The sequence below is a fragment of the Mycena indigotica genome (genome assembly GCF_014461135.1).
Source record: "Mycena indigotica strain 171206Taipei chromosome Unknown Mind.scaff0002, whole genome shotgun sequence".
Lineage (NCBI taxonomy): Eukaryota > Fungi > Basidiomycota > Agaricomycetes > Agaricales > Mycenaceae > Mycena > Mycena indigotica.
In genome coordinates this window covers 5,088,544-5,108,969 of record NW_023503001.1, presented here as the reverse complement: position 1 = coordinate 5,108,969, position 20,426 = coordinate 5,088,544, and the positions used below count along the sequence as shown (strand labels likewise).

The following is a 20,426-nucleotide window of genomic DNA, read 5'->3' as shown; positions in this document are numbered from 1 at the left end:
CATTCGAATGGGTCGCGTCGGACCCGCCTGCGCTTCGGTCAGTCAAGTGCGTCTTGTACAGGTGTGTCTGCTTCCGTTCAGACAACTCAAAGTCTAGACACCCAAACAGGAAACATGCGCTAACTCTGCTAGGGTGGTGGTAGGCCGACGCATCCCCATCATGTGGGTACATGCTGAAATCCAAAGCACGAAGCAGCTCCCACATTTCGTGCTGCCCAGCGGGATCCTGCGAGAGCCAGACCTTTTTGACTGGGCGGCCCGGGCAGCTCCTCGTTCAACATCCACAAACAATGTCGGCGGGCTCTGACTCGGAAATGGCGCAGAATCGAACCCCGCTACGTGTACGTACTTGTCTGGTGGGCATTCTTGAGCGAGAAGTCAAGCGGAACTGGCACGAGAGAGTGGATCGTATTTCTTTTCGGGCTCCCCGGGCCCATTTGATTGACTTGCGATGTCGAGTCCGCATGCATATGGGTCCCGTGCTTCCTTCACAGGCCACCTCACTAACAGCGAACCGACAGCTGTCGCGTCATACAATCCGGGAACGGCAAAGTCAAACCAAAAACAGGCAGCAGGACTGCGCGAAGAGTCGAGGAGCACTTTCCTGGCGCGGGAGAAGCCAATAAAGCGCCAGTGGAAGCAGTGGGACTTGGGAAACAGGCGTTTTGCGTTGTCGTTCGCTTCCCGACGTTCTTGAGTTTTCCTGCGTCTTGACTTTTGGAGCCTAATGTGGAATCGACAACCACAGCCACGCTCATGCTGAATCTTCGAGCATCGATGGCGCAACGTTAACGGTGCAACGCGCTCGGCTCAGGCACGGTCACTTCGTGACTTATCGCACTCAACAATCGCAGCGCTACTTGCTAGCCTACACACTATGGTGGGCTGTGGCGTGCTGGAATGTCGGAAACAAATGTCGGCGAGAGCATAACAATCCTACTCCCGATTTGTATTCACCGGCTTAGAGACCGCTGGCAAAGACGATGATGATACGTGTCGCATTTTCCTTTGCTTCCTTTGCACACTCCACAGTTCTGGAATTCTCCGGGGTTACCCACCCCGGAGACGCATCTAGATAAATGGCCAGGGTTTGGGTCAAGTCCGAATCATCGCCCACTTGTTGCGTCGCACTTCCCCATGGCTGAGAACAGCGTTAAACGGTACGTTGTCGCTGCTCTTTTCCACACACACTGACGCCAAGAGTCAGCATTTCAAAATCAAACTTCCCCGCAGGAGTTGACGACGCAACCATCATCAGCCCCACAGCCTCCAGTATCGGGTGCGTCCACTTGATGGCTTTTGTTTACTAGCGTCTTATTGCGATTTTTAGTTCATCCGCCACGAGTGGCGCCACAGCAACCAGTGCGTCCATGTTTTAGACCAAACATTCAGAGCTGACGCACAGTAGCCTTGGCGGAAGTTTTTGAAATTATTCTCAAGATTCTGTGCGGCAAAGACAGCCGTTTCCCACTCACGAATGCGACGGAAGAGGCAAAGACGCAGGCTTTTGACGAGCTGATGGCCAAGGTTAAAACCATATTATTTTCAAACAAGATTCCCATTCAGATGGCCTCCGACATCAACCCATCGATGTCTTGAAAACTTGTATCAGTAGTATTAAATATGTACAAATGTGTCATTTTGCTGTTGCTTTCTTTCTAATGCCCTTCTCAGTCTTCGCTCCCAACGGCGCTGAGTCGTCTCCGCTAAGTCTCTGATGGACATATTCTGACCTGAATCACACTTTGAGTCCCACTGCTCTGGCGGCATCCCGCCCACAGGCCGATGTACGCGGCGCTTAGGAGGGGCCGGTTGTCTTCGCCGTATCTGGCCTGTCCTAATTAGCCATGTCAATAATGGAGAGCATAGTATACCGAATGTGCGCTGGATGGCCTCGAATCGCGTCCTCGGCGGCGGCGGCGGCGTCCATCGCGGGTTGAGCGGCGACGGCCACGGCAGCGGGCGCTCCCGGCGCTCACGTGCGGACGGCAGCGGCTTCTCGTACACGTTGTTTGGGAAGAGGTGCGGGCAGCGGAAGCGGAGAAATTGGCGTGGCGAAAGCACATTATCCGTCATGGTCGGTGAGCATTGAGGGCAAGCTTGTCTGTCACAAAGCCCCTCTCAACCCGCCACCGCCTCAATGATCCTTCTTACGAAGGAGCCCGCCCTCTTCGGCCTGTCTCACTGTCATGCGCGTGCGGTAGCCTGGAGGCTAGCGCAAAAACGAAAGCCTCTATTTTAATGGGCACGGGCTGGGAACTCAGTGGTCACTGGTGGAAAACATGACTGATATCCTCACTCTCCATTAACCAAACGTTCAGCGCGGTATTCAAAGCATGTCCTCCAAGACACGCTCAACACATTGCAGCATATCACAAGCAGCCCACACGACTTCTAGTCACTGCTTGACAAACTCGAATGCTCCGCCGAATTCGGCTGGGAGCGTGAGCGACGCCTCGGGTTTAAACCAGGTCTTACAAGTCTGAATACGTATTCAACCCAAATTCAACCCGTCTGAACCGACGAGCCTCACAAGCCAAGATTTGCTCTCGCAGGGTGCATAACTGCACTTTGAAGGAATCTTCACGTCCGTGCTTGGCCCGTCCGTGCCCTTCGTTCTCCGTTCAAGCAACAACTTGAACTGCCAGTGATGAATCCCCAGACTCTCCCCGGACCTCCCTACGGTGGCCAAAGGACACGACACCACGCTGTCGCATTGATGTATGAAGCCTTGTAGGACGCTCGGGCGCGATTCCAGGCTGACCTTTTGCTTTGTACTATTTGACTCGCATGTCAGCACTGCTTGATTTTGGGATCACCAAACGCACAAATTTCACCAGCTGGGCTGCTGCAACTAGTACTTCAAGCTTCAAGTTGTTGTGGTTGGGCGGATTGAGCAAAGTTGACTCTACTTATTTCCCGCAGCTTCGGTCTCGACTCCCGCCATAAGGCTGTTCTTTCTTCCACCATCTCATTGTCAACTTTGCGCGTCGTCGCCCAAGGTGTGTTCGTGGTTACTGCGGGCTCGTCAATACTACTAACTTAATAGGGCTCCTCTTCCACAGTCATCGATTTTGTATCTAAGTCGGGGTACACCCCTTTGCGATGCGAGTATTTGCCCAACATCGTGTCACTGAAGACGGCGAATTTCCTGTCTCATTTGACGGATTTATCAAGTAAGTACACGCCAAGTCGATATCTAGATGTACGATAATGAGAGCTTGATTTACGCAGCCTTTGCATCAGTCTTTAAATTTTTCGAGCCCTTTTTCCTCCGCAAAGCGCGCTTCAACTTCCGCTCCCACCTCCGCTGACTCGTGCGCGCCGCGTCCTCGATCTCACATAGCTGCGAGACCAGCGGCATATGGTCCCACTGCGCGGGCGTGAAGCCGTGCACGGGCCGGTGTCTCCGGCGGGGCCGCGGCGACCAGCGCCGCACCATCGGCTCTGTCCATCGCCTGAGCCAGGAGCGTGGGAAACAAAGAGCGGTGCACGCACCGTATATGCGCTGCATGGCGTCGTAGAGCGGCAGCGTGTACAGCGGCGGGGGCGGCGTCCACGCGGGGTTCAGCATCGACCGGGCCGGGACGGCGCGCCGGCGCTCCTTGCGGCGCTGGGCCGAGGGGAGCGGGCGGGCGAAGACGTTGTTGGGGAACAGGTGCGGGCAGCGCAGCCGCAGGAATTGGAGAGAGGAGAGGACCGTGGTGGGAGAGGGAAAGGCCATACGCCCCTGTTTCGTCCTCCCTTAGTGTGCCTGTGCCTCGACCTCAGTGACCTGCTCGACATTTCTGCCGCCCTTCTCGTCTCTGTACGTATAATGCCGCTTACTGTGCTCCAGAGAAGACCGCAGACTAGCAAATGGCATTGAGGACAGAAATCCAGACAGACAGATTTCCCGTGACTGATCGTGATGCTCACCGGACACGTTGCCAAATTCCAACCGCTACGTCGGATGGCATCGCGCTCTCCTCCAACTGCGCAACATGTTCAAGCCTCACCACCTGGCACCCGCGGATGCCACTATATCTTCCAACATGTTGTGGCAGCTCGCAAGAAACACTTCGCGTTCCCAAGGTCCGACCTGGACCATCTCTATGCTACTGCGACCTTTCGTGAAGCCTCACGGCCAACGTGGGTGAAGCGCTCCAGCCCGTCCGAGCCATCGCTTACTAGAAAGACTGGTCTTCTCTGCACGTACCTAAACCACAACTTGAATCAAGTCGTGTCCATCCACTTTGCCTATCGCAACCGCCCGTTCCTCTTGTCACCAGCCGCTTGAAAGAGCATCAATGCCTTGCTTTCAAGCTCCCGTCAAGATCCCTTTCGCGCGGTCACAATCTGTCCTGTAAAGCCGATGCTCAAAATTCTCTCGCCAGGTGAGTTATTTCTTGATTATTCTACTAGTTTCTAGATGACTTTTGTAGATACAGCTTCGCGGCCTCGTACAATAACCTATAGAACCAATCAGGTAGACTGCCAGTGTAGCAAGTAAGTTTATTGATAATATGAAAATATGGAGCGACTCCTCAGGTGTTCAACAACCCGCACTTGGTTAGATACGCAACGCGTTCGTGTGCCGACAGTACAGCCACTTCGGGATATTCCTCGTCTGGATCGACGAGCTTATAGTGGCCGTTGTAGACTGGCCGCCAGGCGGAATACGGCTTGGCCCGCTGCGCGAACAGCGCGCGCGGGTTGTCGACGCCGGGGTGCGCTTTGAGGTACTCTGTATGCCAGTCGCGAAATTTATTATTTCAAGACGCAATTCTGCTGGGGTAATGGTAGGGCGGCACATCCTCGTTAGTATCTGGATGCGCGTTGAAGTCCAGACAGCACGTCAGTCCAGCCATCTCGCGGCAGCCAAAGGTTCTTGACGGGACGAATGCCCCGAGCGGGACGGCTGGGAGCCGGCGCGCGCAGACGTGGCCTGCCTCCGCCTCCGAGAAGTCCACGATGTAGCATCTGAGGACCTGGGTGGCCTCGTAGTGCGGCATGTCGAATATGACTTTCTCGAGGAGATCGTCCGTGCCGCGGTGGACGACGCCAAAGTCGTGCAGCAGCTCAAACACACGGCCAACGCGGACCCTGGCGACGTAAGCCCAGTGACCCCGAATGACAGCAACGCGCCCACCTGATCGACTCGGTGTCTGCCCGGGCCCGAACAAAGTCTGTGAACGGGACACCACACCACTGGAGCACGCTGAACAGGACGATCCCCGCCCACTTCCCGGTGTCCATGATCCAGATCCCGTGATGCCGCGGGACCAACACCCCGGCGGCGTCGGCGACGAGCTTCTCGTACCTGCTGAAGCTCTCCAGCGCGCGGTCCTGCGTGGCGTCAGACCTTATTTCAACACCTCATACGACTACCTGGGTGGAATGCTCGGCATTCGGGAGCAGCCGGAGGAAGAACCCGTCGTCGGTCGTGGTGCTCCGCGCGTGGACATACAGCGCCTCGGCCTCGTTGGACGGCTTCCGGCCCCAGCCGCGCACGTGCTCGACGGAACACCGCAGGCGCCGCCGATCACCGACATACGTCCTGTACACCGCGTCCGCCGCGACATGGAGCGAGGTCACGCCGCTGGGGAGCGGCGGGAACCCCCGGGCGTGGTCGGGGATTTCCCATTCATATGCGGCGAAAGACGGCGAGTCTTGGAAGGAGATGGTGATGGTGGGTGCCTCCCATTCTTGGACCGGCCGCGCCGCTGGGGTGGACATGTGCGAGCCCATGGGTGAAGAAAAAGAGGAGTATTGATTCAAATTTCACGTGACCAGCGCTACATCATGTATATGTACAAATAACTTGTCTCTCTTGACAGACCCCGCGTCGGCATGTAAGCTCTCCGATTGTGCTACTAGCTTCTCTTCAATGCCCTCCTCAGCAGCCAACCCCGGTCCTCGTAGACGCGTTCAATCCGCCGCCAGGTCAATTAGCATCCGCTGGAAGAACTCCACCAGTAATCCGGGACATACCCCGGCGCGGGCCGGTACTTACGGCGCTTCGGCGGCAGCCACAGTCTGCCTGCAAGAACTCAAAATCAATAGCTATGCTACCCTCTTGTGACTACTAGTACACACCGTGCGACCGCGCCATTCCCTCAGCATTTGTCCGCGGCGACGGCGGTGGCGGCATTCATAACGGGGTTCAGCGGGACACCTGCCGGGCCGGACGGTCCCGGCGCTCGCCGATGGGCTTTTCGTGGACGTTGTTAGGAATAGATGTGGGCAGACCATACCCCCCCTATCCAGTACCTTCCGTTGAACCCACCTCTTTCCCCCCCAGCGCCCTCCTCAGCCTCCGCTCCCCGTGTCGCCTCCGCCTTTCCACCGCCTTCTCTATATGCAACTCCTGGCGCCAGGCGTCCATGTAATCCCAGTGCTCCGTCGACGGGCCGGCGTGTCCGGCGCACCGGCTCGACCCCGCTCCGCCGCCGCAGTTGGCTGAACAGACGCTGTGCCTCCTCAAAGCGGCTGCGCGGCGCGGGCGGCGGTGTCCACGCTGGGTTGAGCGGTGATGGGTGTGGTAGCGGGCGCAGCCGGCGTTCTCGGGCCGAGGGCAGCGGCCGCTGGTACGGGTTGTTCGGGAATAGGTAGGGGCAACGGAAGCGTAGAAATGTCGGCGGGGAGAGAGTGGTCGTGGTGTCCATAAAGCAGCCCCTGTGTTTTTTGCAACATTGATTGAAACGATTTTATTGATTGGTAGGTAGAAACAGAGGTAACACGAAAGTGGTATGTGGACTTCTCGACGGAGCAAGGTGAAATAAAAAAGAGAAGTCTGAAGTGGTGGGTACGAATTTAACACACGATGGCTGGTGCGGGGTGCGCTGCCTCAGGCTGCTGTTGTTGGTTTCGCAGCTTGGGCGCGGAGATGAGCTTCGAGACAAGTTTCAGATGCCGGCGCCATTGGCAAGTGGGAAGCCTCATGTGGGGCCTCCACGCAGCGAGCACCGCAGGGGCTTGTTTTTTGGCTGGCGAGGAAGTGAGTTGAGCGGGAGCTTCAGCCGGCGCCTTGGAGGGTGTGGTGGATTTGAACGACCCCTTGCATTTTTGCCACAGTCGCTTGAACAGCGAAGGGCGGCGCTCATCTCCCCTCTCGTTGGCAGCAGCGACACGGGAAGGCCTTGGCCGCGGGGGAGGTTCTTGGTAGTGTGGTGCGGGTTTGACGAGGGACAGGCCGATGAAGGCTGCGATGAGGCAAACGAGGCTCTGCAACATTTGTCAGCACAACGAGCAGAGTCGAAGAAGAAATACGCACCGAGAAGAAACCCGCGAGAGTACGAGGGAAGGCCTTTGCCTTCATCACAAGTGTCACCGTCTCCTTGTTTGAGGAGAACGACTCGGCGACGCTGGTCACGGATGATCGCCGACTGCGAGGCAATGTCGAGCTTGCTTCAGAAGAAACACTAGAAGCGGCCGACGACCTGCGAGAGCGTTTTTGTTTCGGCACAGAACCCTCGACAGCGAGTGGTGAAACCTCCTCGACCGGAGTTGTCGCCTCCTTGTAGTCGGGAATAGCGAACTCGGGCGGCGCCGCAAAGTCCTCTGGCTCTTCACCAGATTGCTTGCGACGACGGATATGGTCGACGCCAGCATGTGACAGACGCCGAAGTCGTTTGGGAGTGTGGCGAATGGTAGCCAGCATCTCGGGGACAAACGGTGCCGGAGTCGGAACGGAAGGCAAGGACGTTTTAAAGTCGCAGTGCTTCGCAGCAAGACGGGCGGTCTCGACGGGCGAACGGGTTTCGAATGTGAAAGACATGGTAGTTTGTGGTTGTGGTTTGGAGTTGAGAACGGTTAGCGGGAAGGCCACGCTTTTATAATCGAGTGTCGTTGGATGTCTTAGACCACCCGCTGTCTTACCCAACGGAGCGGATGGACGGAGTGCTCCACGCTACCCCAGATCGTCCCGCTTCGGAGGTCTTACGCTCCAGCCTCCGGTCGTACGCGGATGAGGTGTAGAATGGTGGGTAACCACAACGTTGAAGGTGGAACTTGAGGAGATTTCTTGCGGGGCCCCACGCGCCGCATAGGGAGCTTTAGACTCCGCGGATACCAAGTCCATGGCGGCGAAAAAGAGCCAGACACCATGATGGTCGTTCGAAACCAAGCCGTGTTGCTGACATCAGCCGAGTCACGCAACACGTTCCTTTTCTTCCCGACCGCGACGGCCACAATTTTCGTGTCTTTGTGGACTGCATGCGCAACTCTGACTCTGGGGCGAGGTGCCCGGTGGGGGGATGCGAGACATGACGTCAAGGCAAGACTCGGACTTGAACTCGACCTGGGGAAGAAACTCTGTGCAGCGGAAGCAGAATGTCTTACCGACAAGGCATGACGTCAAGGAAAGACCTGTGCGACGGAAGCAAGTCAAACCGGTGCAGCGGAGGCAAAATGTCTTACTTTGCTTGGGTATAAAACCCTCCCTGGCTCGTTGGACTCTCCAGCTACATCGCTCTTGCATTCGCACCACTACCGTCTACCAAACCACACTTTAACCAACCAACCATGTCGAGCACCACCACTCCCGCTGCTTTCGACAACAGCTCCGTCTCCTGTTCATCGAGCGAGCAAACAACTTCCACTCTCACTCTCCGGGAGCGCCGGGGCTTCAATCTCTATTTATCATTTGCCCCCGCGTTCCCCAAGATCGAGCCAAAAGGCCAGCTTGGACCCACCCACGCCAACCTCCCTCGCCGTCGCAAGCGGAGCAGCGTTGTCTCAGTCGAGGCGTCCTCATCAAGGGCGGCTGCTCCCGCTGCTGAAATCACAGCATACTTCTCGTAGGCGGCAGGGATTTGGAGAGAAACAGAACGGGTGAGCAGTTGGCGTTGTTGCGCATTGAGGGACATTGTGCCCTTTAAGCTGCCAGGGCAGGACGAGCAAACGCACTATCATGAACCATTAACAATAAACGTTGTACTAGTATGCTAGTCCTGCCTAACCATTGTTCATTGCTTCATGAATCATTGATCGTACTCGAATATGACTGAAGTCTAGTCGTTCCATTCTGACGCTTTCGTTTCATCGTTTCATGAGATTTCATGCTGACCTACTACTTAAACCGTTTTCCTTGCCAGTGTGTTGTGCTGCAGTTAAGATTTTAAGTTACCGCCACTCCTAGAAGTTCCTCGGGAAGTGTTGCTATACTGACATACTACACTGCTTTCCTGTTGCGCTACAGATCCTCGAAGTGAGTGCGCGGCGACGGCTGCAACATCGCGACGTCACGCATCACATGACCATGACGCTTCGTGAAAAACGACTAGGCGTGTCGGCGCAGAACTCGATTAACCCGCGTGTTAGTCCGGCGGCTCGCGAGATAGCACAGTAGGGTCACGGTAGGTAGGACAAGGACAGTAAACTGAATGATTCGTCAGTGGACAATGAATGTCCCACAACGGATGGGGACGCGCACCTTTCCTTCCATCCATAACGACTCTCCTACCCCACCGTTGACGCCGTCAAGCTGCGCAGAAGGGACATTGACTGGTAAGCACCCAGACACCAGCGGTCAGAGTCAGCAAATGCTTCCTCTATGTTGGGGCGCGGTCGCTGACGCATCTGAGGAGTGAGTAACTGTGAGTTGGGCCGGTTTCAAGGATCAATCAAGGCCACACTCACCGGGTATCCAAGCCAGAGCAAACTGCAAATGCACAAAGTAAGAGAGTAGCAATGAACGAGAAAAAAAAGGGTGCTTACTTGGGTCGGACGGGTGCAGTTTCTCGGGAGAGATAGCGGAGTCTAAGCGGACTCGACGGCTCTTGCCGCTACAAACGACGGACAGTAGGTCAAATCACGACGTCGACACGGGCATACTCACCCTAATTATAAGTGCACAAGTTCTTGCTCATTTGGCCTAACGTCGATGAACAGCTCAGAAAAGCATCAGGGAGGAAGAGGGCACAGCTTCAAACAAGGTAAGATAGTGCGGCTATGAGAAAGATATACTAGTAGTGCTTACTCTTCTCGTCGAGGAAAGATGCTGCATGAGGCGGCAGGGCAACGCGCGCCGCGCAGGAGAGAAGGAAGCTGGCGATCCACAAGTAAGACTACGAGTGCGGCCTGAGTGTCCGTTAGTTTGTTCTTGCTCATTGGGTCCAGGCCGGAAAACGCGCGCCATGTTGATGTTGGAGAGAGAAGAAGTCCGATCGATCATGATCACACTGGCACGTGCCCGTTGACAGCGGGCTTTTGCTCAACCACCCGCCCGGCACCCGCCACGGTTCCCAGTCGCATCGAGTTCAGAGGCCATCTCTCGCGCTCGTAAGGGAGATTCTTCGCGCTGCCACAAATGACAGGCGAAAGAGTCGACATCTAGTAGTGGAACTCCTCCAAGTCGGGTCAAAATCGTTATATAACAAGGTCAGCCTCACAAAAAAGACTATATGAGCCGCCAAGAACGCTTACCTTGACGAAGAGAACGCCGGCTCTGCTTCGACTACGATCTCCAAGTCGACTGCCAAGGCGAAGACGGGCTTCAAGTTGTCCGCGAACGGAAGCCTCGACATGAAGTCACGGACTCATGGTAGGACAGTACCAGAGTTTGAAATGCGTCAGCTTCGCACAAAGGGCGATGCACGAAAGCAAACCGTTGAAGTCGTCTCTAGTATCCGCGACCTTTCACCTGTGTCAAACCGCCAGTACGTACTGTACAATCGGCAACGAGGATTAGCAATGGCGATGAAGAAGGAGAGATACTTAGTTCGGATTCAGCCCCGTCGTTGTCAATACGCCCAAGCGCCAATCGCACCGCGGCACTATTCTCGTCAAGGATATTGCTATCTTCCTCGCAACATACGAACAACTTGAACTCCGCCAGAGCCGGGTTCAAGCCGTCCGCAAACCTGCTTTTTGCCGTCACCCCTCAGGTGCAAAAAAATGGGGAGAGTCTTTGGTTTTGTACGATGCGAAGGTGAGTGCTGCCGGCGTTCCAGTTCAACCACATTAACGCCATGGCTGTTGTAGGAGGCTATGGATGAGTGGTTCAAATTGTCCCGGATGCTTCACTTTGAAATCAAGAATCGTAGCGGCGATGGCGATGCCACAGGTGGAAACGATGTTGAATGCTTAACTCGAACTGCTAGTGTTTCGATCCAAGAAGTGATAAATAAATGATTGGATACCTTTGCTACATAGCTACACAGTTAAGGACAGATAAGAATACGGACTCAGAGTATGTACAAATACTAGGGACGCCGGGAGTCACGGCGATGATTCTGCACACTGGCAAGAATTGTACCGTTGACACAAGGGAAATTCAACAGTTGTTGCCCTTGCAGAATGGCTTCGAAGAGCCTTTTTTGTTCCTGTCAGTGCAAATTACAACGGCAAGTAGAATGTCAAGAGTGCACACACGTGGTTTGAGGTTTCCGGATTTGCAGTTGGTCCCCCATAAAATCAATGTGCCAATAACCACGGCCAGGTCTCCCTGTAGTTTTCACCAAGTGAAAGATGGTGTACACGGAAAGAGTGTGGCGGATAGTGCTCTAGGTCAGTCATGAGCATGATGGACGGTGTCGGAGACTTGGAGTCAGATACTATATACCAACCTGCCATCGTTCAGGTTCAGACCGTCGATAAAAAACGAAGTGCTCCGTAAGAGCCTTGATGATGCCTTGGAGTGATAGCATGCGGAATGGACTTGAATTGATGGCCAAGGCCACCAGGATCCAGGTAGCCATCCCCGGACGCTCGCCAGTATCGGGAACGATGCTGAGATCTGGGAAAATTCCTTCGGGAAGAGCAAGACGGCGGCGGAGATGGGGCGAAGCATCTGGAAATGTGCCTACTACTAGTAGCGCTTGAAGGAACTCGCCATCAGCGAGGTCTGCCTGTGGTTGAGAAGGCTGGGCCGGCGTAGTTGGAGAGCTGCTAGCAACAGCCTGAGTAGCGACTTGAACGTCGGGCACAGAATATTCCTTCAACTATCGACCTTGTGAGTGAACTAAGACTTGGCCAATTGCCTCAACTCACATATTCAGCCCCAGAAGTTTCCCGGGGTGGAACAAAGTCGGATCCTTCACACTGGCAGTCATTGAAGATGGCACGTGGATCAATGTAAAGCGGTGGACTCGGACAGCCTGAAGCTTCTTGGGTAGTAGTGCACCTTCAAGTATGACAGAGTCTCTCATTGCGGCTAAGCGTGGTTATCTAACGTACCTTGAGTTCCCAGATAGTATAGTATCAGATGCCAGTGAGGATAGAACGGTCTCTACGCAGAGCACGTTGCCATCCTCTGAGTCAGGCTGGAAGCTCGCCGGCGGAACCAGATCCTGTTCGGAAACCCGTGCGAAATCATGGGGGAAATCGTTACTTGCCTGGGTGTTGAGGTCGCAAAGTTCTTGCTGTAAGTAATCTTCGAACGTGACTTCTTCAGAACTGAGACTGGAGATCATGATGTCGACGTTGTTCTTTAAGTTTTGGCGGAGTCGAATGACGAGGGTAGGAGGCAACAAAGAGTCATTTGTGGACTCTTTACGTGATTAGTGGACTTGCGGGATCGAAATGCCATCCTTATCATGACGGTTGACCGACGCCTTCCATTAACATTACCCTTCAAATTCCGAAACCAGTGGCCCGTGTGTCTCACTGCTACGGGCCTGCGGCGCGATCCCGTTGGCAGGCCAGCGTGTGGTGGGGCCCGGCAGCCCCGGCTTTTCCAGAGCAACTTGTCAAATACGACTTGCGCTGCAGGTACCGGTCCTCGAAGTGGGTGCGCGATGGTGGAGAGGACTAGGCGCGGAGGAGTAGTGGGGTACCGGCAGAAGGGTGGGCAATGTGCATGATGGGTCCGACGCGTTTGGGGGCGCGAGATACGGTCAAGAAGAGGTCAGTAATGTGACTAATACATCCCGCTATGGAAAGTGCCCAGACATAGCACAGCCACGGTGATGATAGTGCCTGTCCGCACGTGCATGCAAAAGGCAGCGGCCGCGTTGTTGTCTGGGAGCTTGTGTAAGCACAGGAAGCTAGTGGTGAGAAGGCGGTGGTGGGAAATGGGAAGGTTAAGTCCGTGCAGTCCGCCCCTGTCCTTTCGCAAGGCTCAATCATTTTGGTTGCTCGCAATTGTTGAACAAACATATTCATTGCGTTTTAGATAGAAATAGAGGTAACACAAAAGTGGTATGTGGACTTCTCGACGTAGTTGTAAAGCAAATCAAGAGAGAATTCCGAAGTGGTGGGTACGAATTTAAGATTGTCGGCCACACGCTGAACACACGATGGCTGGTGCGGGGTGCGCTGCCTCAGGCTGCTGTTCAGGTTGCTGTTGTTGTTTTCGCAGCTTGCGCGTGGAGAGAAATTTCGAGACAAGGGTTATGTGCCGTCTCCACTGGCAAGCAGGAAGTTTCATGTGTTGTTTCAACGCGGCAAACACCACAGGGGCTGGTTGTTTGGCTGGCGAGGAAGCGGGGTGAGCGGGGGCTTTAGCCACATTGGAGGGTGTGATTGATTTTAACGATCCCTTGCATTTGTGCCAGAGTCGCTTGAACAGCGAAGGGCGGCGATCGTCTCCATTCTGGTTGGCAGCAGCAACCCGCGCAGGCTTTGGGCGTGGGGGAGGTTCTTGGTAGTCTGGCGCGGGTCCGACAAGGGACAGGCCGATGAAGGCCGCGATGAGACAAACAAAACTCTGCAACATTTGTCAGTACAACAACCAGAGTCAAAAAAGAAATACCCACCGAGAAGAAACCCCAGATCGTTGAAGGGAAGGCCTTGACCTTCATCACAAGCGTCACCGTCTCCTTGTTTGAGGAGAACGACTCGGCGACACTGGTCACGGATGATCGCCGCCTGCGAGGCAGCGTCGAGCTCGCTTCGGAAGAGACACTCGAAGCGACTGAGGACTTGCGAGAGCGGTTGGGCTTTGGCATGGAGCCCTCGACATCGAGTGGCGAAACCTCCTCGACCGGAGTCTGAGTTGTCGACTCCTTATAGTCAGGAATAGTGAACTCGGGCGGTGCAGCAAAGTCCTCTGGCTCTTGACCAGATTGCTTGCGACGACGGATATGGTCGACGCCGGCATGAGATAGACGCCGAATGCGCTTGGGAGTGTGGCGAATGGTAGCCAACATCTCGGGGACGGACGGCACAGGAGACGGAACGGAAGGCAGCGATGTTTTAAAGTCGCAATGCTTTGCAGCAAGACGGGCGGTCTCGACGGGCGAACGGGTTTCGAATGTGAACGACATAGTAGTTTGTGGTTGTGGTTTGTAGTTGAGAACGAATTAGCGAGAAGGCCAGGCTTTTATACTCGAGCGCCGCTAGATGTCTTAGACCACCCGCTGTCTTGCCCAACGGAGCGGATGGCGGAGGGCCCCATGCTACCCCAGACAGTCTCGCGTGCCATGCTTCCGGCGCGGATGAGAATGGGTAACCAAGAGTTCGGAGTTGTGTTTTTGTCTGAATGCCCGCGCGATATCCTTGGTGGTCCAGAAGTAGCAGATGATGGTCGTTGAACAAGACGAAAGCCAGCCACAGCTCAGCAATCGGGCCGCCAGGCTTTTCAACACGACCAAGTCTTTTGGCCCTTCGAATTCCGAATCCGAGAACGGGCCGAGGTACGGAGGCGCTAGACATGACGTCAACTTGAATCTGCGACGACGGAAGCAACTCAGACCTGTGCAGCCGAAGCAAAAGTGTCTCGCTTCACTTGCTGGGGAGACAAGACAGTGTGGGGCCTCTTTTTACGGGGTAGTAGTTGGCTTGGAGAAGAGCAACCCATCCGCCATGATGGTGGTTGGAAACCAAGCCGTGTTGATGACATCAGCCGATATCAGTCACGAGAAAACGTCATCTGCAGCCTTTTCTTCCCGCGACCGCGACTTTCAAATTTTCGCGTCTTTGTAGACTGTATGCGCGACTCTAACTCGTGGGCCGAAGTGCCCGATGGGGGATGCGAGACATGACGTCAAGGCAAGACCAAGCAAGTCAAACCAGTGTAGCGGAAGTAAAATGTCTCACTTTGCTTGGGTATAAAACCCTCCCTGGCTCGTCGAACTCTCCAGCTAAATCGCTCTTGCATTCGCACCACTACCATCCACCAAACCACACTTTAACCAACACACCATGTCGAGCACTACCATTCCCGCTGCTTTCGACAACAGCTCCGTCTCCTGTTCATCGAGCGAGCAATCACAAACCACCCTTACTCTCCGGGAGCGCCGGGGCTTCAACCTCTACCTCTCATTCGCCCCCGCATTCCCCAAGATCGAGCCAAAAGGCCAGCTTGGACCCACCCACGCCAACCTTCCTCGCCGTCGCAAGCGGAGCAGCGTTGTCTCAGTCGCGGCGTCCTCATCAAGGGCCGCTGCTCCCGCTGCTGAAATCACAGCATACTTCTCGTAGGCGGCAGGCGTTTTGTGGGGGGAGGAGAAAGTTTCCATGTTAGCACTTGACGTGGTCGCGCGCTTGAGGGACATTGTGCCCTTTGCGCTAGAGGGGCAGGACGAGCCAACGTACTACCATAAAAACCGTAAACCACGAATGTTGTATGCTAGTCCTACCCATCTTGAACAATGTGCCTTGCTTTATGTTTCTCTCACCTTTGTTTGTGCAAATTCTGAGTAACCTCCCTTTGGCGGCGGTAGCGTCGAATAGTGTTCAAGAAAATTCGAGGTACAGGAGAGCAAAATGATAATTTACAGATGCCAATGTGTCTACAAATGCTTTTCCAATTGTCAATCATCTCCACGTATCGTTAAGCACTAGTTGGCCAAATCAGTTTTTGCTGCACTCAAAGTCGACTAGACACATACCCAGTGTCCCATTTGCGGGCGAAGAAGCCGAGTTGTTTGGATCCGACTCCCAGGATGTGAGCACACCGTTCATCTTGCGGATGTACTTGTACTCGAAACGAGTCGACGCAGGCAAAGTCAGAGTAACTTGAAACAATCAGCGCTGCCAAGAGAAAGACATTAATAACTGACTACTCCATGTAGGGTAGTTGGCGGGAGACAGAATGAGGGCATTGTCCGGGCTCCAGTTCTGCAGGGCACCGATTGAGCCAGTAATGTAGATGTTCTCCCCAAATACGGTAGTCGCAACGACATTGAAGGTCACGCTAACGGTTGGCGGTGGCTTGCAGACTAGTCCATTGGCACCCCAGCTGGCGGGCGAGACACCAGCGCGTGCCGAAAACGCTGTCAGAGCGGCTGCATACGACCACGTGAGATCAGCGGCAGATAACGGTGCCTGTTCCAAGATTAGATTTGATAAAGATTAGATTGAATAATAGACGAACACCAGTGGCTCTGTTAAACTGTTCAGCCAGCGCGCCGTTTGCTGGCGTATATTTGGCATGAATGGCCAGGGTGTCGTCAGCGAATGTCTTAATGGCTGCTGTGAGTGTCGTAAATGTTGAGGTTGCGGAGGCGTAAGTGCCGACAGCGACTGAAGATAGGAATTGGCGGAAGAAAGGCAGGGAGATTGATGTGACTTGGAGCGACGCCTGGGATTTCCAAACAATGAGGGCGTCGTAGAGCTGCTCAGCAACGACAGCTGTTGTCAAGTACCATGGCTTTTGCCCGTCAGTTTGGTCAAACCAGGAATCAAGCCACTCACGTTGCCTCCAAAGTAGACATCTTCTGGATACCTTCCTGTCGCAACGGCCGCATTCGACGCAATGCCTTGGTTGATAGCATAAATTGAACGGAATGAATCAACGTAAACCTTGAGGCTGGACAGGGCTTTGTCGGAACAGGGCTGGAAAGTTGCCGCATCACATCCGGCGGCGGGATCAAAGGTATGGATCGATGCCAGAGCCGTGTTGGCATCCTTTCCGGACCGGCTACCACCAGTGTTGGCGGTAATGTAGCCGCCGGTGGGATTCCAGTATGACTGCAGGAAGCAAAGTGCGTTGTTCGCTTGCGTGGTATATGCTGACCCATCCTGACCCAGTGCGCTCGCCAGAGCGGCACCTTCACGAAGAGACCGATGCTGGACGGCGGTTGTGAAAAAGGAAGATGACGATACTTCCTCCCAAAGATCAAACTGTGAATAGAGTTAGTTTTAATAGTTTTCGGAAAGGACACGCACCCCAGTCGAGTTCCAACTCGCCACAACATAGTCAAGATCGAGTTTGATAGTTGGCCAAAGAGTTTGAACTACGTTCGCCGTGCTTGTATTTGCGCGGAGCCAGTTCGCATAGGCTATCAACGCCGTTGAACGGAGTGCTGGCCCATCTACGAGCAGAGGGTGAATTATTTCAAGTTGAAAGCAAGGGAGATACCTCGTTGGGGTCTTCCCCAAGAATCCGTGAAAGCGGTCAGGTCGATGTTGAACTAGAACGTATTGATTATTGCAGTTTTCGTTCTTCCATCTGGTGGATGACATACCTTAGGCTCGCCCAATCCACCTGTGGTTACCGTCCCACTTGGATTCGACACCTGTTGAAGTGTCTTCTCTGCCGCCACGAAGTTTTGAATTTGGCCCAAAAGACTTTTATCTTGTCCGCTTGTGAACTGGTCGATGATGACCTTGAAGACGAGCGAGGAGTCGCGGACCCAGGTATACAAGTAGTTGGGGTTCACCGTGCTAGGACTAGCGATGACGACACCAGCCTAAAAACAAGACAGATGAGTGTCTTGCACCGAAATATTCACACAGCGACACACCTTCGCACCCGCCGATTTCGCGCCATTCGGCCCAATATTGGCTAACAATCCCGCCTTCGCAATGGGTGACTCTGTTGCGACATATGCGTCGACAGAAGCTGAGGAGGCCGCGAATGCCGTTCCGCAAAGGGCCAGTGCTGAAGCGAGGAGGACCCGCATTCTGGAGGGTTAGTGACTGGACTTGGTGCAAGTGGAACAACATACTGCCTTCCTTATATACTTCTGCCATGGTCCAAGACCGTGAATGCGGGGATGTGATCTCCACATGCGAGAATGTCGAGTAGCACAAGGAGTAGCAGCGTGGTTGGTTGTTCTCGTGACCACGGGGACGATCTTTGCAAGATGCCGGCGACGAAAGAATCCTGCACTACGTCTAGCACATTATTCTGCCCAGCACATTATTCTCCCGACTTTGAGCCGCGGCAAACGAGTAAAATAGGCCTCACTGTTATTGAGCTACAAATCATAGAGCGGGCGTTCAAAACTTGAAAAGGTCCAACTGGCCGCAACGATGGTGGAATCTGTTCAAGTTAACTTTCACACGCTTGTTGCTGTCGATATCATGATGTCATCCGAAATGAAAATGATCGCGGTGTGCGCAAGGGTGTGAGGGCGCTTGGCGGGCGTCAGGTACTTATGATAACTCTCAAGACTTGGCCCCGTCAACAGACTGACAATACACAAGGACTCAGAGAGCGGTCAGGCTGATTTGTGAGATAAAGCAACACGAAACTGGTTCACTCCACAGACGTTAAATGGAATCGAACGAAGAGTACTTTCAGATCCTCATTGCGGGTACAAATGATGGAAGTTCACCACTCGGCACAGTTGGGCTTAGGTATATGCGGCTCAAGTTCAAGTTGGAGCATAATGAAGATGCTCGAAATTGTTGGGCAGGACTAACTTAGCATACAGCGTTTATGATTTATAGTAGTACGTTTGCTCGTCCTGCCCCTTGAGCGCGAAGGGCACAATGTCCCTCAAGCGCGCAACCACGTCAAGTGCTAACGTGGAAACTTTCTCCTCCCCCACCAAACGCCTGCCGTCTATGAGAAGTATGCTGTGTTTTCAGTGGCGGGAGCAGCGGCCTTTGATGAGGGCATCTCGACTGAGACAACGCTGCTCCGCTTGCGACGGCGAGGAAGGTTGGCGTGGGTGGGTCCAAGCTGGCCTTTTGGCTCGATCTTGGGGAATGCGGGGGCGAATGAGAGGTAGAGGTTGAAGCCCCGGCGCTCCCGGAGAGTAAGAGTGGAAGTTGTTTTCTCGCTCGATGAACAGGAGACGGAGCTGTTGTCGAAAGCAGCGGGAATGATAGTGCTCGTATAAAAGCATTTTTCGTTGTTTACTACTGGTCGAGGTTTGGACATGTTTTCAGTGGTTTTAATCAGTGGTTTTGCGATCAAAAAGTGGTTTTGGACAGTGGTTTCACCTAGTTGGGAGGTTCTGTGACACATTGATCTGGTGGTGCAAAAAATAAGTGAACTTGAGTTTGAGTTTTGAGCTTGGAGTTTAAGTGTGAAATACTGTCCTTGCATTATTTTATGTTCAAAATAGGCAATGGCATAACTTGTGCAATTGGGATAACAAAAATATTTTTAGAAAACAAGATTTGCTCAATTGTTCAGAATTTCCTTTTATAGGCATGTTCATTAAATGGTAACTGCAGAAACAACTTAAGCTTAATCATTTATTATATCATGTAACACAAGTCACACTAACCACACCTCCCAGTCTCAGACTTATAATTAAGCCTAGTTATTGCATATATGAGTCTACCATACCCTCTAGTGCTCAAAAGTTTTAAAAAATTGGATCCAAGATGTAGCCAAGTTAGAGAACAAAAGTGTGACTCTCATCATCATCAGAGTCACACCTCCCCCAAACTTCCCAGCCTCACACTTATAGTTAAGCCTAGTTATTGCACATATGAGTCTACTGTACCTTCTAGTGCTCAAAAGTTTCAAAAAATTGGATCCAAGATGCTTTCATTATAATCAAGAAAATATTCAGTTAACTAATAAGATAGACCTTGATCAGACAGTCCTTGATTTGACCAAAGATATTGTTAGACACCAAAATGAATATCTACATATTATGAGAGCGAAGAACACGTAATCTAGGCCCAGTAACTAGCTCTGTTGACTAGCCTATAATCATCTTGTTAGCACTAATGCGTTGCTTTTTCTCGCCAGTAAGCTTTCCTGGGCCGGCAAGCTGTACAAGATCAGATTTGAATCGCTTTGCTGCCCGCTCGTAACCAGCTGCGTAGGCATTTTTGTTCTCCTTTGCCCGCTTGGTCCCTGTTTGCAGTTTGACTCCGCTCTCAGCTCTATCCTCTCGCTCTTTAGGAATTCGAGGGTCTCCATGACACACAGCAAGCCTATTTAAATCAATACTCTATACCAAAGTAAAGGCAGCACATACCGAAACTTCCCAAAACCATAGTGAATCCAATGACGATTACCACAATACTCAAGCGGACCAATTGCGACATGTCGAGTCTTGCCAACACGTTTCGAAAACAGGGCTTCTTTTTTTCGCTTCCTCATTAAATTGAGTTATTTTGTGTTTTCTAGAGAATGGTCATTTGGAATGGAAAGAAAATGAAATGGAAAGTAACACAGTAACACTCACTGTAATGCCGGAGGGAAGTTGTTCAATGGGGTCCAAATGCGCTTCCCAGCACCTGCGGAATATGCGAAAGTGGGGAGAACAGCCACGTCAAGCTCGGAACTGGGTAGGAAAAGTGGCTCGAAGGTTGGTTTCAGTTTTGTAGGTTTTGAGAGTAGTTCTATAAGATATTAGGACTGAACT

General features: G+C 53.2%; 8 protein-coding genes across 8 annotated transcripts; 2 read left to right on the top strand and 6 right to left on the bottom strand.

Annotated features, from left to right (window-relative positions):
* Positions 1-1,008: 1,008 nt before the first annotated feature.
* MIND_00269800 (uncharacterized protein) lies at positions 1,009-1,599 on the top strand (the record flags this gene model as incomplete). Its single annotated transcript, XM_037359571.1, has 4 exons — positions 1,009-1,160; positions 1,208-1,279; positions 1,331-1,362; positions 1,409-1,599. The coding sequence occupies exons 1-4, from the start codon at positions 1,138-1,140 to the stop codon at positions 1,597-1,599; spliced, it is 318 nt and encodes a 105-aa protein (XP_037224666.1). The 5' UTR covers positions 1,009-1,137.
* Positions 1,600-4,754: 3,155 nt separating this feature from the next.
* Positions 4,755-5,730, bottom strand: MIND_00269700 (uncharacterized protein; the record flags this gene model as incomplete). Its single annotated transcript, XM_037359570.1, has 3 exons — positions 4,755-5,085; positions 5,132-5,328; positions 5,371-5,730. 3 exons carry the CDS (start codon positions 5,728-5,730, stop codon positions 4,755-4,757), a joined length of 888 nt encoding a protein of 295 aa, XP_037224665.1.
* Positions 5,731-6,795: 1,065 nt separating this feature from the next.
* On the bottom strand, positions 6,796-8,088 carry MIND_00269600 (uncharacterized protein; the record flags this gene model as incomplete). The annotated part of the gene is made up of 3 exons (XM_037359569.1): positions 6,796-7,206; positions 7,256-7,891; positions 7,945-8,088. The coding sequence occupies 3 exons, from the start codon at positions 8,086-8,088 to the stop codon at positions 6,796-6,798; spliced, it is 1,191 nt and encodes a 396-aa protein (XP_037224664.1).
* A 363-nt stretch (positions 8,089-8,451) lies between these two features.
* MIND_00269500 (uncharacterized protein) lies at positions 8,452-8,784 on the top strand (the record flags this gene model as incomplete). The annotated part of the gene is made up of 1 exon (XM_037359568.1): positions 8,452-8,784. The coding sequence occupies exon 1, from the start codon at positions 8,506-8,508 to the stop codon at positions 8,782-8,784; it is 279 nt and encodes a 92-aa protein (XP_037224663.1). The 5' UTR covers positions 8,452-8,505.
* A 2,701-nt stretch (positions 8,785-11,485) lies between these two features.
* MIND_00269400 (Forkhead box d1) lies at positions 11,486-12,395 on the bottom strand (the record flags this gene model as incomplete). Its single annotated transcript, XM_037359567.1, has 4 exons — position 11,486; positions 11,539-11,924; positions 11,974-12,106; positions 12,160-12,395. Coding segments are annotated over 4 exons (756 nt in total).
* A 794-nt stretch (positions 12,396-13,189) lies between these two features.
* MIND_00269300 (uncharacterized protein) lies at positions 13,190-14,189 on the bottom strand (the record flags this gene model as incomplete). The annotated part of the gene is made up of 2 exons (XM_037359566.1): positions 13,190-13,630; positions 13,680-14,189. The coding sequence occupies 2 exons, from the start codon at positions 14,187-14,189 to the stop codon at positions 13,190-13,192; spliced, it is 951 nt and encodes a 316-aa protein (XP_037224661.1).
* A 1,492-nt stretch (positions 14,190-15,681) lies between these two features.
* Positions 15,682-17,771, bottom strand: MIND_00269200 (Glucoamylase; the record flags this gene model as incomplete). Its single annotated transcript, XM_037359565.1, has 9 exons — positions 15,682-15,704; positions 15,756-15,881; positions 15,927-16,191; positions 16,241-16,516; positions 16,561-16,989; positions 17,035-17,180; positions 17,228-17,279; positions 17,334-17,558; positions 17,613-17,771. The coding sequence occupies 9 exons, from the start codon at positions 17,769-17,771 to the stop codon at positions 15,682-15,684; spliced, it is 1,701 nt and encodes a 566-aa protein (XP_037224660.1).
* An 887-nt stretch (positions 17,772-18,658) lies between these two features.
* Positions 18,659-19,042, bottom strand: MIND_00269100 (uncharacterized protein; the record flags this gene model as incomplete). Its single annotated transcript, XM_037359564.1, has 1 exon — positions 18,659-19,042. The coding sequence occupies exon 1, from the start codon at positions 18,977-18,979 to the stop codon at positions 18,659-18,661; it is 321 nt and encodes a 106-aa protein (XP_037224659.1). The 5' UTR covers positions 18,980-19,042.
* Between the last annotated feature and the right edge of the window lie 1,384 nt (positions 19,043-20,426).